At 39.0% G+C, this 16,403-nt stretch overlaps 1 protein-coding gene across 4 annotated transcripts in view; it reads right to left on the bottom strand.

The window, feature by feature from the left end:
* The window catches only part of RAPGEF6 (Rap guanine nucleotide exchange factor 6), a 138,498-nt gene that overhangs the window by 17,628 nt on the left and 104,467 nt on the right, over nucleotides 1–16,403 (bottom strand). For 2 of the 4 annotated variants that reach the window (XM_075510120.1, XM_075510121.1), the window contains 8 exons: nucleotides 15,055–15,295; nucleotides 13,533–13,916; nucleotides 11,225–11,436; nucleotides 10,221–10,344; nucleotides 7,851–7,874; nucleotides 4,951–5,171; nucleotides 2,312–2,503; nucleotides 608–742 (listed from right to left, as the gene is read on the bottom strand). In XM_075510120.1, the coding sequence (XP_075366235.1) occupies nucleotides 608–742; nucleotides 2,312–2,503; nucleotides 4,951–5,171; nucleotides 7,851–7,874; nucleotides 10,221–10,344; nucleotides 11,225–11,436; nucleotides 13,533–13,916; nucleotides 15,055–15,295 (1,533 nt within the window). The remainder of the gene's footprint in view (nucleotides 1–607; nucleotides 743–2,311; nucleotides 2,504–4,950; nucleotides 5,172–7,850; nucleotides 7,875–10,220; nucleotides 10,345–11,224; nucleotides 11,437–13,532; nucleotides 13,917–15,054; nucleotides 15,296–16,403) is intronic. The other 2 variants (XM_075510124.1, XM_075510122.1) reach the window with 1 other exon arrangement.

Genomic DNA, 16,403 nt, shown 5'->3' with positions numbered 1-16,403 from the left:
GGGATGTATACAAAGCCCTGTGCACAAGAACAAAAAATAAGAAGAGCAACTCGAGGATTTAGATGGATGCACTACTTCTGCAGCTACCAAATCCATCTGTTCTGGAGAACTATGTATGACAGCATTTTATCTCCAGCTCCATCTAATCGCCCGATATTCCAGCCTCCTAGGCAAAAACATAAGATGTCTCAACAGCCACAGTTCCTGTGCAACACTGTCGTCTTCAAGAAATCCCCAGGTTTGTGAATGCAATTCATATAACTGGCCACCTAAATCGGAACTGATACACTGGCGGGCATCAGCACTTAAGATCTATTGGGAATGCTGTCAGAAGCATTTAAGAAGTTTTTAAGAAAACAATCGTTCCCCTTTTTAACCAGTAGGTGATTTAAGGCCAAACCATATAAATACATTGGAAATCTATGCTTATTCATAGAAAGACATGATTCTATTCTTGACGTGAATATTCCAAACTACTATTTCTCTTACATGTCATTACCAACAACTATTCCTGCCACTGCCCACCCTGGTTTTAGTATAACACAGGCACGAGTTCCCGAGACGGATGCTGACATGTGCACTGTGAACATTCCTGCAGCCCACGTACCTTTGCGTGGAGAGCCCTGAGGAGAAGCAGGTGGGCTGGAGTGCAAAGACGACGCCATGGACATAGTGTCATCTGTTTGTTTCTTACTGCTTACTTCCTCAGACAAGCTTAATGACTTCTGTGGGGAGCCTGTACCTACAAAAACGACGGAATCACTTCATATTATTCTTCTTTCAAGTTAGCGATATCTGTTTAAACTACAAATAAGCACCATGTTGAACAACGACTGGAGTATTCAGCAAAGAGAGGAGCAGACGCTCAGATGAATTCCGCATGTGGAGGCAGTCTCCATTTCAAATTTAGAGCAGATCAGCAGTGGCCACTGCTACCACCGGCTGCTCATCTGAAGTGTGTTGAAACACTCAGGTCATAACGGGAACCGTTGCAACAGATACACTAATCGTGGCTTTGGCAAAGGACTAAAAACTGTAACACATAAAGCTTGGAGGAAACCCTTGCCCATGACACTGCTGGGTCAGTGTTAAAAACAATTTGTCATAGCCAACAAGTCAGTTCAAGATCTTCTGAATCAGGAGTTCTCAAATCAGCACTCACAGGCACTATACACAACAAGTTTAGCAAAACCAGTGTACCACTGCACTTTGCAAACTGGTAATTTGGTATTTCTTGTTCACTGTTAGACCATCTTGCAGAGTACACAGCGCTGAGGAGTTCATTTAAGTTCTCAATAGTTTGTTAGATCAACACTGAACACTGAACACACGGGAATGAAGAAATACCTCTCAACAAATACCTTCTGGAACGTATCAAGTTGCACAGGCTTTTAAGAGGAGACTTGAAATAAATACTGACTGCAAACACTATTTTATATGCTGCAATATACTGTTTTCTGAAGCTATTTTAATGGATATTGATGCTCGATGTATCATAGAATCATTTCATATCATTTACTAACTGCAACTAACTTTATTTAATAACTCACAATTGTACCTTTCAAATGATACAACAGTTATGCAAATAGGTCAAAAGCATTTTAATACAGAATACTGCCTTGCAACTAGCAAATTTAGAAACAGAAAAAATTGATGCTCACTAGGAGCAACTAATAACATAACATTGCTCCATTTGACCATAATGTTATTATAATGGCTGGTATTCCAGGGGTTAAAATATTAAACGTCTGTGATTTGTTTCAATGATTTCACCTAAATATATTCTACTTCATCTTGTCATGAAAAGAAACAAGCCATGTTGTTCTACTCCATTTCTGCAAGATCTCTTTAGAATGCAGAAATACACAGTAAAAGACTTAACACCGTACATCTGACCTGTTCAAGAGAGAGAGATTAAGATCACTTTAGTTAGAAGGTGTGCTTTAGTTCAAGGAAGAAAAGAAAAAAAAAAAGAAAAAAAAAAAGATGTCTGTCCACTTTTCAGGAATACAGAAAATAAGCACTGTCACAGAAAGGGCTAAGTTACACGTAATCAAACTAAAGCAAGAGCATATTTGGAGCCAGCACCTTATGACTAGCTGTTTTAAGAAAAGTTATTAAAAACTGTGCAAATGACTAAGGAAATGGCACGCCCTCTTAAAACACAGTAATATGCTTCAGCTATTTTCAAGTGAATGAAGTAAATGACGCATAACGGTATCTCAAATAATCCACCCAGCTACAAACAGCTCCTCCCTCTTATTTACTTAATTTATAAAACTCTCCAGACAGGTGAGCTGAAGATACTCACTGAATGTGACATGATCCTTTGTCAGTCCCTTTTTCCTACCGGGGTATAAATTCACAGTTGGAACCTGAAGAACTTGACTCATCCTGTTTTGTTGATGCTGATGGGCTTTAGTGGTTTGGCCAATTGATCTCATGGGGACTGGAGACATTTCTGAGGATTTCGCTCCTCTTCTCTCACTTAAATTCTTTGTCACTGTTACAGAAAAATTGCATATAAATATCTTGCACTTTGAATTGCAGGATTATTACAGTCATTCCGAGTACAAGCATCCAGACAAAGTAACCACAGTATGAAGCAGATAAAACGTATTTGAAACGATTTCTATTCCGAACACACCTATCTCGTTACACTGAGGAGGCTGTTCCGTGAAATGGCATTAAAAAACCTAAACTCTTTAAAGTGTCAGAGAGATACTTTATCAAAAGATAAAAAATGTGATTTATTTCTACCACAATTCAACTCCGTATTTTAGATGTTTTTACATAAGGTGCAAAAGCATAACAGCATCTCCTTCAAAATTAGGGAATGCCACCGAAGGGAGAAGGAACGGTTGTTCTGCAGTTGGCATGAAACCTTTCACTAGGTGGCACAATTGATTTACAACACAGGGCACTGATTCAGTTTCTACTTTAATCACACAGCAATTAATAAACTCTGAAGTAAGGCCACCTGACTTCTCCTCAAATTCCCTTGGAAAAGTCCAGATTGCAGCATTACTGCTGCTCATTCCTTCTGCAAGCAGGGCCAGGAGAACCTTACTACCGAGAGAAGAGCTGTATCTCCTACTTTTCTGGATATGCGCAAAAAAACCCCCAAACCTATGTGCACAAAAACAATCTGCAAAACCACGTACCAGGCTCCCTGATTCAAAGCTACTTGGTCAATATTTAAATATGGGTAAAAGCGTCCAGTGCAGAGGAACTCCCCCGGAGCACTTCAGTGCTCCCACTCCACCGGAACAAAAACCACGAGGGGGCTGACAGTCCCCTCGTGCTTCGCGTCCTTTCTGCTAGCTCTGCAAACCAGGAGTATAATCTCAACCAGATCAATTACCTGTGGGGTTTGGTGTTTTGTTTTTGTTTGTTTTTTTTTTTTTTTTTTTTTTTTTTTTTCCAGTTTTTAAGAATAGGTACTTTAATAATATGCCACTCTACTACATATTTATTTGTATATCCACTTAACCTTCATCTTCCTTTTTTCAAGTTGAAGAAAAAAGGGCTTGATTTGCTTAACTACATGGAGTAAAACAGTTAGTATATATTCCCTATTTTTACTTCAAACATCTATGGCTAGCACTGTGTAAACAAGATTTTAAATGATTTATTTAAAAGAACAGAAATACAACCTCCTAACATTTATGTTTGTCTCCTGGGCATAGTGTGGCCACTTGTTATGTTTGCACATAGATCATCTATCAAGAGTTCATCCTGACATGCTTTAATTTGTTGTTTCAGCGGAGGTGGGGGAGTAAAGCATAAACCCCACAATGGTTTTACCTCTAAGCAGAAACATTCTGTGCTGTTACACATCTGACTGAACCCAGCACAAGCAGAACACCTCTACTAGCAATGTCCGATGCTGTGCATATTTCTAGTCAGAGCTACCTGTGATTTCTGGCGACCTCAGGCACAAGGCCAGTGTGAATACACAGAATTTAACATTTTTAAAAAGGGAGTCAAGTATGGCCATTTCCAGGATTCCTACTTCAGTGCTATCTAAAAGGAAAGGTTAAAAAAAATTGCATAGGAAGGCGCCTTACGAAATAACAAGGATTTGCACTCTTAATACTAAATAATGGAAAGGGCTTAAAATTTTATCTTCAAGGTGCCATCTCCTAGTCATGCTTTTAACTTACCTCAGAGACAAAACAGTATTTGAGGACAAAAAAAGTCTTAAAATGCTGCATTTGGGCAACAGACAAGCATGAAACATTATTTTGATTAGCAAGGTTGCTCCTCTTCCATTTTGAAACAAACCTACCTTTCAAGCAAGTGAAAATTTCTAAAGATCAAAATAAAATGCAATTACTGTTTCCCATTTTTAAATAAGAACGTACTGAACTGTGTAAGACAGCAGGTCAGACAACAGTTTGTTTAGTTAGAGAGTTGCACAGGAGTTCAAATTATGAAAACTGTCCTGCTGTAGCCCTCAATTTTTGACTGTCAAGCCACATCAATCCCATCAGTCAATATTGACCTAACTTCTCCTTCTCAACAATCTTCGTTTATTCTAAGCTGTAATCCATGGCAGTTTCTATATTGATTTTGTCTCTTTTCATTTTCTTGCTGTTCATATGGTAAACGTTACTTTTATCCTTCCTAATTCTGTACAAGGACAGCAGGGCAAGAATAGAGCTAATGTACTATTGAATTTCCTTCCAGACTGATGAAAAAACACACAGTTTAAGAACTATAGGTCAAAACAGAAAACATCACTGACGTTTTCTGAGCTCAACCAAGATCAGAAGATAAATGCTGGCTTGCCAAAACTGTTAGTACATGAATTGACAAACAAGCACTTACTAGAGTATTTTTTCTTGAAGGGAGAAGAGAAAGATCTCAAATGAGCATTTCTAGGGAAGGAACAAGATTTTTGTAAGTCTTATAGATCATGCCACCGCTCTAGATCACTGTACTTACGAGTGCTATATGCAGGCTCACACTGAAGTGACAATATTTGGATCTTTTCTTCATCCGTCTCTACATTCAGGTTGGACAAGTACTGCTTCACCTTCCTCGCCATCTGGGCATCCTCGTACAGCTTCTTGGCATTCAGAAGCGAGCTGCGTCGGGCACGTTTTTTGTGAGCGCCTCCCTGTACATCCAGCATGTTCGAGTTTGTGCTGCCCTGGCTCAGAGATCTATAAAAGAAAAGAGCAAAACAGTAAATTTTTAGTTCTCAATAGCAATGAGGAGCTACAGTAGCACACGCCAAAGCAGATTAATACCAATAATCTTCAGTTAGGGCTAGTGCATGCTGATGCAAATGAGTTAAAAAGATGAACAGCATTAAAACAACACTTGTCTTAAAATATTCTGGTAAATTGATAGCAGCAATTTGAGTCTAGAAAAGGATTGCGTATGGAAGTGTGGAACTAGCAAGAATGAGGCGCAATGCTGCGTAAAGTACCCGTGTAGCTCTGCTAATGAATCGCAGTCTTGTTCTGCGAAACCCACGCTATTTCAACTGCAGATTGTGAGAGCGGGCAGACGTGGTAGCTTTGTCCTTTAAGGCCCTTGGTACCCACTGTTTGCATCAGGCTTACAAACTTCTTGCAATTCAGCTGAGAAGTGAGTGACTAGTGTAATCCTCTCAGAAAACTGAGCTTCTGACAATGTTTAAATGAGGGGCAAAATTATGTTTAATATGCAAAGTACATTATATTACGCACTTCTTTCTCCAATTAAGTAAAAGCATTCACAGAAGAGCAGCTCATTAAAAAAAAAAATGTATCCCAACAAAGGCCAGGAAGGCAGTGATAATATACATAAGCCCAGACTTGTACAGACTTGTATCTATGAAAGACGACGCTCCTCAATGCTCCTAATTTTGAACTGCCAGTTCTATCAGCAACTGAAGCAAAAATAAATAATCCCCAGATGGTTCACGTACATCGGTAACCCTCCCTGACAGTCACTCCTGTTCACGCTGAATCAGTGACCAAACAACTGATCTTGGTATAGTTCAAATATACACATCACCTCCCTTTCAACTGTCACAAGTCCTATGGCCACACCAGTCCTCATCCATTTTTTAATAAATGGAGATCACAGTATGTGTTACACACAAATTCTAATGGAAAGTGTCAATAAAATTGTTTGTAGGGTTTTTTTTAAACATTCAGAGGAATAACTTTATTTTAAAAGGCTAAATTATTTGTAAAGATGTTTATCAAGATCTTGGGTGCGTTTACAGAATCACAAGTGGCAGAATAAACAATCTCCAGCACAGAAGAGCCATAACCGCCAAAAGAGTCAGAACGAAACGTATTGTCTAAGGAAGTCTAAGGAATCGAGCACACTGAGCTTAAAAAAAATAAGAAGTGGTGGGAAACAGCTGAGTGCAGTATTTTCAAAGATGTTAAATAAATCAATCTAAGAGAAAATATAAGCTTAAAAACTGGCAGAAATTTACAGCTTCATTAAATAAAAAGGTAATGCTATTACAGGCAAAGAGCAGCAAAAAGCATGATGGACTGTTCACACCTACTCAAACCAAGGGGGTACTCCTATCTCCCACGGGTCAGAACAAAGCTAATATCTATTATATAATGAAACAGGAAACTACACTATGTTTATTTGTAAAGGATATAAATATTTTATTGCTTATGTACACACTGTTTTTAGTCTGGACTTGACTTTTTAAGGCAATTTAATTCAATTTCCTTTAAAAAGGATTTTTCCTTATTCACTCGTGTTCACGGTAATCCCAAGGGTCAGAAATCACGCTGGCTCCGGTTGGGCCCTAGGTATTTCTCCCCATGAGCTGCACTGTGCGCGGCTGATGACTGACCGCCTAACGCTGCCAGCCGAGCTCTCCTGCGCCAAGGGCATCCACACCTTGCTGATGTCGCATCAGGGACCAGTACCCAAACCCGCCCTCCCCAGTTTGGCTAGCACAAGCCCTGGCACTGTCCCCATCACTGCTGGCGGGGGTAAATCCGTTCTCCGCACAGAAGCGCCTGGATACTCTTTGCTGACAAATCGCGTTGCCACACCAGGCTTCCTCTGCGACTTGCAAAGCGATTGCAGGGAGGGCAAAGCACCGTGGGCATTTCTGCCTCCATCCTCTCTGCAAAATGCCGACACGCTAACGTATAGCTGGCTTTAAACCAGATGCCCACAGTATGAAAAGAAGTAGAGTTTCAAAGTGCAAAGGCACATAGGCCCAGGTACACAGATGACAGTTTATGGGCAAAAACACACATAAGAACACATAAACTATGGCTACAATGTCATCTTAAAATCACTGCCGTGTGTCAGCCAGGAATTTCACTAGCCAATCTTGGTAGTAGTAGTCATGTCATTTTTCAGTCCTTGCACAATCAAGACTCCCAGTGAAATCAATGAGGATTTTGGTGTGTGAAATGTGAGATACATTTTAAATACATACTAAAAATAAATACTTTGAGGCTGGAACTCAAACGTCAGGGGGGAAATTACTATATCATTATCACAATTCAAAGTCTCCTTATAGTTTAAAATGCAGAATGGGTTCAACTTTTCTGTTACATGTTAAAAAGCAAGTTATTTATTTCCCAAAATAGTTTGCCTTCAAATATAACTGCACAGCAGGGTTTTTTTAATGCATAAAGCCAAAACTCAAACAACTTATCTAGTACACAAAAGCAACTCAGAATTTTTATAGCTGCAGTATAACGTTGACTGTAACCCCTTATTCCTGTTTTCCAAAAAATACGTATTGCAGGGTTAATAAAATGCATGCTGTTTTTCAGATGCATGCACTAACGAGGAGGATGCAGTATGTTAAGAGTTGCATAATCTTTATTTATCTTAGTTGCATTCATCTCTACACTTACCCCAAACTTCTCCACCTCTTCTTCCTGTAAGCAAGAGCCATATACATTGAAGCATGTATTTGAACAGAAAAGCACAGGAAAAAAATAAAACAGTTGAGAGTCAGGAAGAAAGATGTAGACAGGAAAGAACAGAAAAGAAAAAATTTCTATACAGCAAAATTCTTCTCAGACAATAACACAATGTTTTAATGGAATGCAAAGGCAGGACTTGCGCAAATACTTTAATATGGAAGAGCATCTATCAGTTTTTTGTTTATTTTTAAGCTTAACCTATGACTTTAAAAACCAAACTCACGTTAAATTTTCTTGTTATTTCTCATAAGTCAAATTCAATTTTGATGGAGTAAGCGAAAACTGTTTAACTTATTCATATTGCAGAAAGTGTGATTAAGTTATTCTTTGCATTAGGACTGCAGTAAGCGTATGAGAAATCATCATCAGTATTCAAGTTTATGATGTTGTTTTCTCTTGATTGCTTGCTGGAAAACAAGCTAGTTGCCAAATACACGCTGAAAGACTAGATGCTCTATATTAATCGGTAATGAACTTGCGAGCAAGTCTCATGTTACCGCTAACAAACATCTTTTCGTGTTCATTTTTAATCTTCAAAAGCATTTATTGGTGCTTCATAACACAAACTGATAGATCAAACACCAGAGGCAATGAAAATGAATATAAATGATGTGAAAACATGGAACTATTTTCTTTTAATCTTTGGCACTATCTCTAATATTAGATGCCTAAGCATTTTATGTCAGTGTGCATAATTTAAACCATGGTCATTAAAATCTATTCTGTAATTCTGAAAAACATACTAAAGGTAACCATTTACTATTAAATTCATTTAATGATTAGACTTCATTAGGTCTTAGAATGTGCATGGGGCATCAGGGAAATTTATTTATAGACTGATTTCATCCTTGAATGCCAAAGTTTCTGAAAAGCAATCACAACTTATCAGTAAGCAGCTTTATAGCTTCATGTTAAAAAGGAAATTTTGCTAATTCAAATCCAATAGTATGAAGGCAGATCTCCACTTTGAAACAAATCCATCTTTAGACAACATTAACAAGGGATCTGTTATTTTTGTCTCAAACTTCAACTGGACCAATTTTAAACAAAATACTTATGCTTCCTGATAGTCAGCCTTGAAAACAAAAATCCCACAGGAGTCATGATCGTCTGTGAATCCTCACCACTGGAAGACCACAGGGAACCAAATCTCTATGCTCTTATATACACTACGTATCCTTGCATACGCTACTTCCTTCCACTGCACAGATGTAACTGAATTCATAAATCAAAGACAATTACAACTGCGCGGGTGACCCAGCAACTGGAGTTTAGTTAGGGCTTGTACAAAGCACACTTCACCCAAGCAACTGTCCATGAAGCTTCCTCTGCGCTCTGCTCACTCCGCAGCGTTCAGAGAGCTCTCCGCTGCTGGGGATACACAGGTAACAGACGACTCAAAAGACTATTCTGCCATTTTCTGAAGTAGAAGCCAGGTAGTCATTCAGCACAGGACATCATCTTGTCACCAACTCTCTACCTGAACTGCATCCCGAGGGGTTTTTGTCTGGCCCATTAGTTCGAGAGGCAAACTAACAGCGCAAGGAAAGGACAACAAAGCCCTTCTCGGCAGGGATCTACAGGCATCAGGACCCTGCATGGACACGATGGCGTCGCTGATGCTTTCAGTTCAGCCAGTGGGAAGCAAACAGATGCAGGAAATTATTTAGTTCTACTAAATATAATCTGGAGCTAATCAGCACCAGATTAGAAGCCATGGTGCTTTCATTCTGCAGTTTGTTAACGCAGAGCCTGATGATATTATGCATGAGAAAAAAAAAAAAAAGAAAAAATAAAACAAGAAAACACTCTCCACCTGCTTACAGCCTGAACGTATCAAACATTACGTAGGTGGAACAAGCTGTGTTTAGAACAAATAAAAGATACTTTGTTTGTTTTTAATATGTTATCATTGGAGTTTTGTTTTGAAGCAAAATTTCACATTTATACATGGGTGATTCAGATGCTTTTATATATAAAAAAATTTCCTCCCTAATATTATACCTCTCCCAAAACTCTACTGATACTAACATTTTATTTAGCAAAACCAGGAATCATTAAAATTAGAACCTATTCTTCTTTGCTTTTTAAAGAAAACAAATTGGTTTATTAAGTCATTAAAAGCAGGTCTTGGAAGCATCAATTGTGTTGCCGTAATTTGATAAAGATTGCGGTTCTGATGGTAGATGTCGATGGTAAGTTACACAATGAAATATTAACGTACTGATGCACACACAAACCCAGATCCCTACCCACTCTGAGAAACCTTCAATCCTACTGTCTTTCTAAATTGCACACCTTTGTCTGAACATTACAGCCGGATCCATGTTTGCTGAGGTCATTCGGACAACTTGGCGAATTTCTTTGGCAATCATTCTGAGTTTCTCAAAATTTACCAGGCCATCCACTTTAGAATCATTTCCTGCATAATTGAAACACACACACACGAGAAAAAAAAAAAAAGAGAGAGTAAGAAATACTTTTTTAATGGGCAATGTGTTTCTAAGTCCCCCACATTACCCTTCCTCCCTCCCTGCCCCTCCATCAATAAAACTGCTTTAATCAAAACAGCAAGAAAACAGGAAACTCTGATAAAACACAAAGGACAATCAGGCCCACTCAGACTACCTAGCATTGCTCTTGTTAATCTATTTCTAAAGTAACGAGTATTAGTAGGAGGAAAAAGGAGTAAGTGAACTATGCCCAAATTCACTGGGTTAAAATAATACTAATACAGAACTGACATCGACAGCGTTCACATTCTGGAATTAGTTCAGTTAGTTCTGAAACATCACAACCAAGAATTGGGCGTATTTGGAAATGCTTAACACCTTAACCAATTGTGAACAGAATTTTGTGTAAAAGGGAAAAAAAAAAATGGAAATGTTTAAACAAAAACCTTTGAAAATGCTGAAGGCAAGAGTAGGAGGTGTTATACTATCGTAGCTGTCTGAAAGCCACAACACAGAATGAAAACCTAGAAACATCGCAGCAACAAGTTTTTGTAAGAGAAATACAATTTAAGTAGTGTAACTACCACTCACCTACTCTTCCACCCTAAACCAGCTGATGAAGATTAAGCATTGCTTTTAAAAATATGCATTTAATTCTTAATTTTTGTCTAGGATCAGTCTCTGCCATTATGCATTCAGAGTGCTATTTTATTTTACTCCTACAAGGGACGCTTCAAAAGCATCCCACCGGTGGCAGCTTCTTTTAGACATCTGTTGAATCACAGAGCACTGAAGAAAGGGCTAAAGTATTCAACGCTTAGTTTATTATTTCTCTGTGTTTGACATTACCTTCGTGCAGAAATGTGATATCCTTCTTGACAACAGGAAAAAGTGGAATAATTGGAGGCTGCATGCTCTGGCTGCTAAGGATGTTGCGGTATTTTGCCATGTTTCGAGATGGATCAAAAAGATCTTGAAGGTCTCTGAGGTGCTTTTCATACTTGCTTGGTAACTTTTCCCAAGTGCCTCTGAGCCGTGCTACTGGTGCTAGATTTAATCCGCTGCAAGGCAGACACATTTCATTATTAGCTGTTAGCGGAATCATCACCTTTCATAAGGAAGTAAAGGGTTGGTTTTTTGTTTTAAGGATTAAAAATAGCTTTCACAAGGTTAACTGTAAAGCTGGGTGAACGCCAGGCTGCAAGTTCATCACAATAAACCTCTACTGTTCACTCTTGTGAGCGTGTGAAAACGAGAACTGTAAAAAGCATGACTGTTTCCTATTCACAAGGAACAAATTTCAAGTTAGCCTGCCAAAACAACCTCTCTGTAACACAGTACTGACGCCCATTTAATTTAAGAACCGCTTCTCTCCTGTAAAAATGGACACCACAATAAGGACAAAAAGGGTGAAAAATTAATGAGGTGAATACACGGCTACAGTAGCAAGAGAGAACAGTGCACAGCTTATTCCAAGCAAAAGAGGCAAGACTCAGGAGGAATATGTTTGGAGCGTTTGTAAACGAGCACCAGCACACTGAGAATTAGAAGCAGCAGATACGCTAAAACTTGCTACTGTGCCCTCATTCTCATTAAGTAAACATATATCCAGAATTATCTGGATGCAATTTAAAAAAAAAAAAAATCTAGAACATGAAATATATCCATCCTCCCTATCATAATTTGTCACTAACTTTGCTCAAGAAATTTTGCGATGACTGCGAAGTCCTTGTAGCTGCAGAACTGGGAAGTGATATTCTCCAGCATTCATCAGTAAATCCAGAATCATACAACTACTGAATTTGCTATTCTAAGAAGATTTTTTTCTCATTTTGAAAGCTTCAAAAAAGTCATTCTGTATTTATTTTTTTATACAGATCTCTCCATGCTATTGTCAAACCACAAACAAAGGCTTCTCTCGCGTGAAAAATCAAACATATGCCACCACACGGCTCCTCTTTTATCGGCTACATTAGGATGGTTATCTTCCTATTCGATGAATCATACGGCATCGTGCTGATACGCAATGCAAGGCAAGGCAAGAAAGAGAACCCCTGTGGCATATGCTAACAAAAACATATTCCTCTGGAAATAAGGGTAAAACAAAAGCTAATTTCTTTGCTTTTTTTTTTTTTGACCAAAACCCACTTCAGTCATGGCCTGATTAGACTTAACTAAGAAGCAGGAAGAGTCATTTTCTCCACCTACAATAAACCATGAGAAATGAGGGAGCAGAATATAGAAATTAGATTCAGTACCCACTTGTGTATTCACCATGTAATGAGTAGCCACAGCCTCAATGGTTGCCCAGTACCCTTTAAGGAAATTCATTAATTTTTTAACGTATGACTAAACAGAAGCCAATACCATTTGATAAACTGGCTAGACATGGAAGAAAATATTTTAAAATGGTATTTTCAAAGATAGTGCTGGTGCTGGGATACAGCATGAATTCAGATCTTTGTCTGATGAATCACAGCGGTTTGGTTTGGTTGGTTGGTTTTTTTAAAAGTAAAACCTGGGTATGAGATAATTGCAAATAAAGAAAATGCTGAACTCATGCTGTTAAAGTGGCAGCATCTAGTATAAATCAGAAGAGAAAGTCTAAGTGTGCAAATGAAGAGAAAAAAATAGAGAAGCAAGCAGATGACAGGAAAGAATGAAAAGGAAAATTAAACTAAAACAAAACTGATTTGAGGAAGTCCTTACAATGAAAGGAAGAAATAGAGTAATCTCATCATCGCAGATATGACTCAGTGCACACTGAAAAAGTAACAATGACTGAAAAAAGAAGGGAAATTGGGTGCCAGAATCACAGCAAATGACAGCAGTGTTCAGGCAGGTTTCTGAAGTTCATCAATCAAACAGTGCTTTTGTCCAAATCTTCTCTTTCCCTGCTAGGTAACAGTTAAAGAAGAGACAGTTACATCAACCACCGCAATAAGACTGAACTTCTGAGGCTGAGGAAGGAAAAGACTGCAGCGACAATACAGCTCTTTGTACAGTCTGGCTTTTCAAAAGCTTGGTAATTCCCTTAAAGCCAGCCGGCACCATCGGTAATCTGTTCAGGATATACCTATTTCTTTTCTTTCCGTTTAGATTAACAGAATTGCCTTTGACAGCACAAATCAGATCTGACAAATGGGAAGTGTTTTACCTTATAACCGCGAACATGGAATTGAAGTTCTTGCATTCTCGACAGTGGAGGGCAATTTTAATGAAATGCTTAATAATCTTCATTCTTTTGAGTTGGTTGGGCTCTGCTAAAATTTCCATGGCAACCCAGAACGTCTCTTGATTTATGACATCCTCAAACTGTTTCAGGTGAGCATTTCCTGTTTTGGAGTCCAGCTTATAAAGGTCATCGATGTATTCAGTAGGCTCAATATTGCGAAATAACTCGAAGTCTCTCATGGAAAGCTGAGTGGCGACCTCAATGGTGCTCAGCTGTAGGAGGGAAATTTGGCTTTCTCTCAGGAGCTCTTGAGCATCCTCATCTGAGCACAAGGTCTCTGTCTCCATATTGTTTTTTAGATAATACCTAAAGAGTAATTGAGTTACAATAAAACATTAGAGATGCTCTTCAGAGGGTTTGTGGACACAAAGACATTGAACTGCACCGATCAATGTGGACATCACTGACACCGCAGGGGTGTTCACGTGAGAGTATTTCCACATTACTGTTGACAACCCAGTGTAAGAGGCAAAGGCAGAGGCAAGAAGGGACAGTATAACCTTGTACTTCAGCTAGTATAAAATACCATCATTACTGCAGGAAAAAAAAACCCCAAACCTTTCAAAAGCTGTTTTAATCTACCTCTCTGCTAATATTTTCTATACTGTACTCTGTACTATGCTGTAGCTTTCACCTTCAGAAAAAGGTCAGCTGCTTTTCCATTTGTAAATTCAGCAGTGAAATAACATTTTAAATAGGCGTTAGTCGTGACAAATCTCTTGTTAATGTATTTCTCCATTTCTTACACAAATTCAGTGTGGTCGCTTACATAAATTTAGTGTGGCATATTAATATTTACATGAAGCACATAGTATTCAGGAAATGAAAGTGTATCTGGAAAATTCACTTCCATGGTCCCAAGCAGATCACTTCAGATATACAAAAGTTTATTCCTCATAAATTCCCCCTGTTGCCTAGCAAAGAAGACTAAAGAATTTTTTACTTAATAAACTTTCTTCTGGTATGGATCAGGTCATCAGATAAAACTGACGCACTTAACTTTTCAGAAACATTCACAATAGCTTACATAGAAATGGAAGAATTTATCTCAGGTTAGTATCAGTTCATTGCAACATGACATCACCGAGAAAGAAATTAATTGTATGCTTTAATCCTGAAATACATGTGGAAAGTGTCAGAACAAATATAGCTTTTTTCTTTTTAAGTGTAAGCCACTATATATGTTATCCTGATCTGCTAAGTTTAGCTGTCATCAAGCAAGCTTGCTGTAGATTTGGGGAGGGGGTTTTTTGGGTGCAGAAGAGGAAGGCGAAACAAGGAAGAAAAGAGGAGAGGGAAGCGTTAGTTACTGACATTTACTTGCTCGTTCTTCCAATAGACACCTGTCTATTTTAATTAAAACATCCCTCCCCAATGTTTCTTTCAGATATTTCAATCGTAAAAGGCAAATAAATCCAAACCGCAATCACAAGGGCCCATTTACCGTCCATTGAGTTGAATCCTGTCGGCCAATTTTGAGAACTGATCTGGGAGTCTCCGTTGTTTGATGACTCCCTCGGGGCTGACAGACACTTCGCAGAGGGAGTAGGTCTCCGGGGCTCCCGTCAAGTTGAATTCGTGGACGGCGTGACTCACAACCTCTTTTGCTGTAGTGTCTTTGCTGATGATAATGTAACAGCTCTGCTGATCTGCTTTGAAAACTCTTATTACTTGATCCGGAATATCTAAAATAACAGAATAACACCTTTAGTGTATGAAGTTACTTGTCCCTTGAAAAGACATGAGGTCATTTACTCTCTCATTTGATAACCAGAAAACAAAAAGCAGCTAGCAAGAAAAAAAGCCATGCTGGACTTGATAAATATTTGTTAAAATATTCAGTCATTTCCTTCAACTTTGAGAGGAAAAAAAGAGGACTCTTCTCCTCTCTGCATTTCCACAACTCAATTACTTCATCGTTCCATGACCACAATCGAAGTATAAGACATGTAGATATATTACTAAGCCGTACACGGTCCTTCTCAGCGCGTCTCAAAAACTTTGGCAGCATCATTCCTTCTTTGGCTCTTCCGTCTTTGCGAGAGCCAGGATCAATGTGCGTGCCAGCGTCCCCTTCCGGGGGACAGGAAGCCATCGAGCACGCATGGATGGGCTGCGGGCAGGAGGACGTGAAGAGGAAAGGAGATTTGCTTGCTCCCATAACTAGCTGCAAACTTTTACACTCCCTCTCTCACCCTGAAGGAACTAAGCTGCTGCCAGCAGTTAATTCTTTGGCTAGTGTACTTATTTATAGCACATTTTATGTATTATAAACGCATTAGAGAACAGCTTTATCTGAGGCAGCCTACAGCAGGAAATAAATATCTACAGAAACACAAGTTTAATCTACAGCTTGATGATTGGAAATAATCTGCTCCATTAGTTATTACAGAAGGCTTGATTTTCAAAATAAAACTGATTGGGGAAAAAAAATGTCAAGAGTCAGAGCGCACACTAATTTAAAACTCAGGGAAGCACGGTCCTTCCCCTCCCTAAACTCTGAAGACTAAACCTTCACAAGTTTTCTGCAGACCTGAGAAGGTGGGAGGCTCTCGCTGAGCCCTCAGCCATGTCTTCAGAGCCTGCAGCTACTCAAAAACCACGTCGGAGGCAGACGTGCCACTAACTCCTGCATCAGAGATTCCCAGTGAGAGAAGTGAAGGGCTGTTATTACAGCAACAGCCTCCAAAACAGCCCTTTGCTTCTCTCACTGTTATTTGACTGGCCTTTAATGACCTCGGCGATAAGTGCCAGATCTGCGGATTGAGGTACGTGACCTGCCACTCGAGGGGA

The sequence above is a fragment of the Mycteria americana genome, chromosome 8, assembly GCF_035582795.1.
Source record: "Mycteria americana isolate JAX WOST 10 ecotype Jacksonville Zoo and Gardens chromosome 8, USCA_MyAme_1.0, whole genome shotgun sequence".
Classification (NCBI taxonomy): Eukaryota; Metazoa; Chordata; class Aves; order Ciconiiformes; family Ciconiidae; genus Mycteria; species Mycteria americana.
Note: the sequence above shows the minus strand (reverse complement) of the source record. Positions and strands in the feature narration are given on the sequence as shown.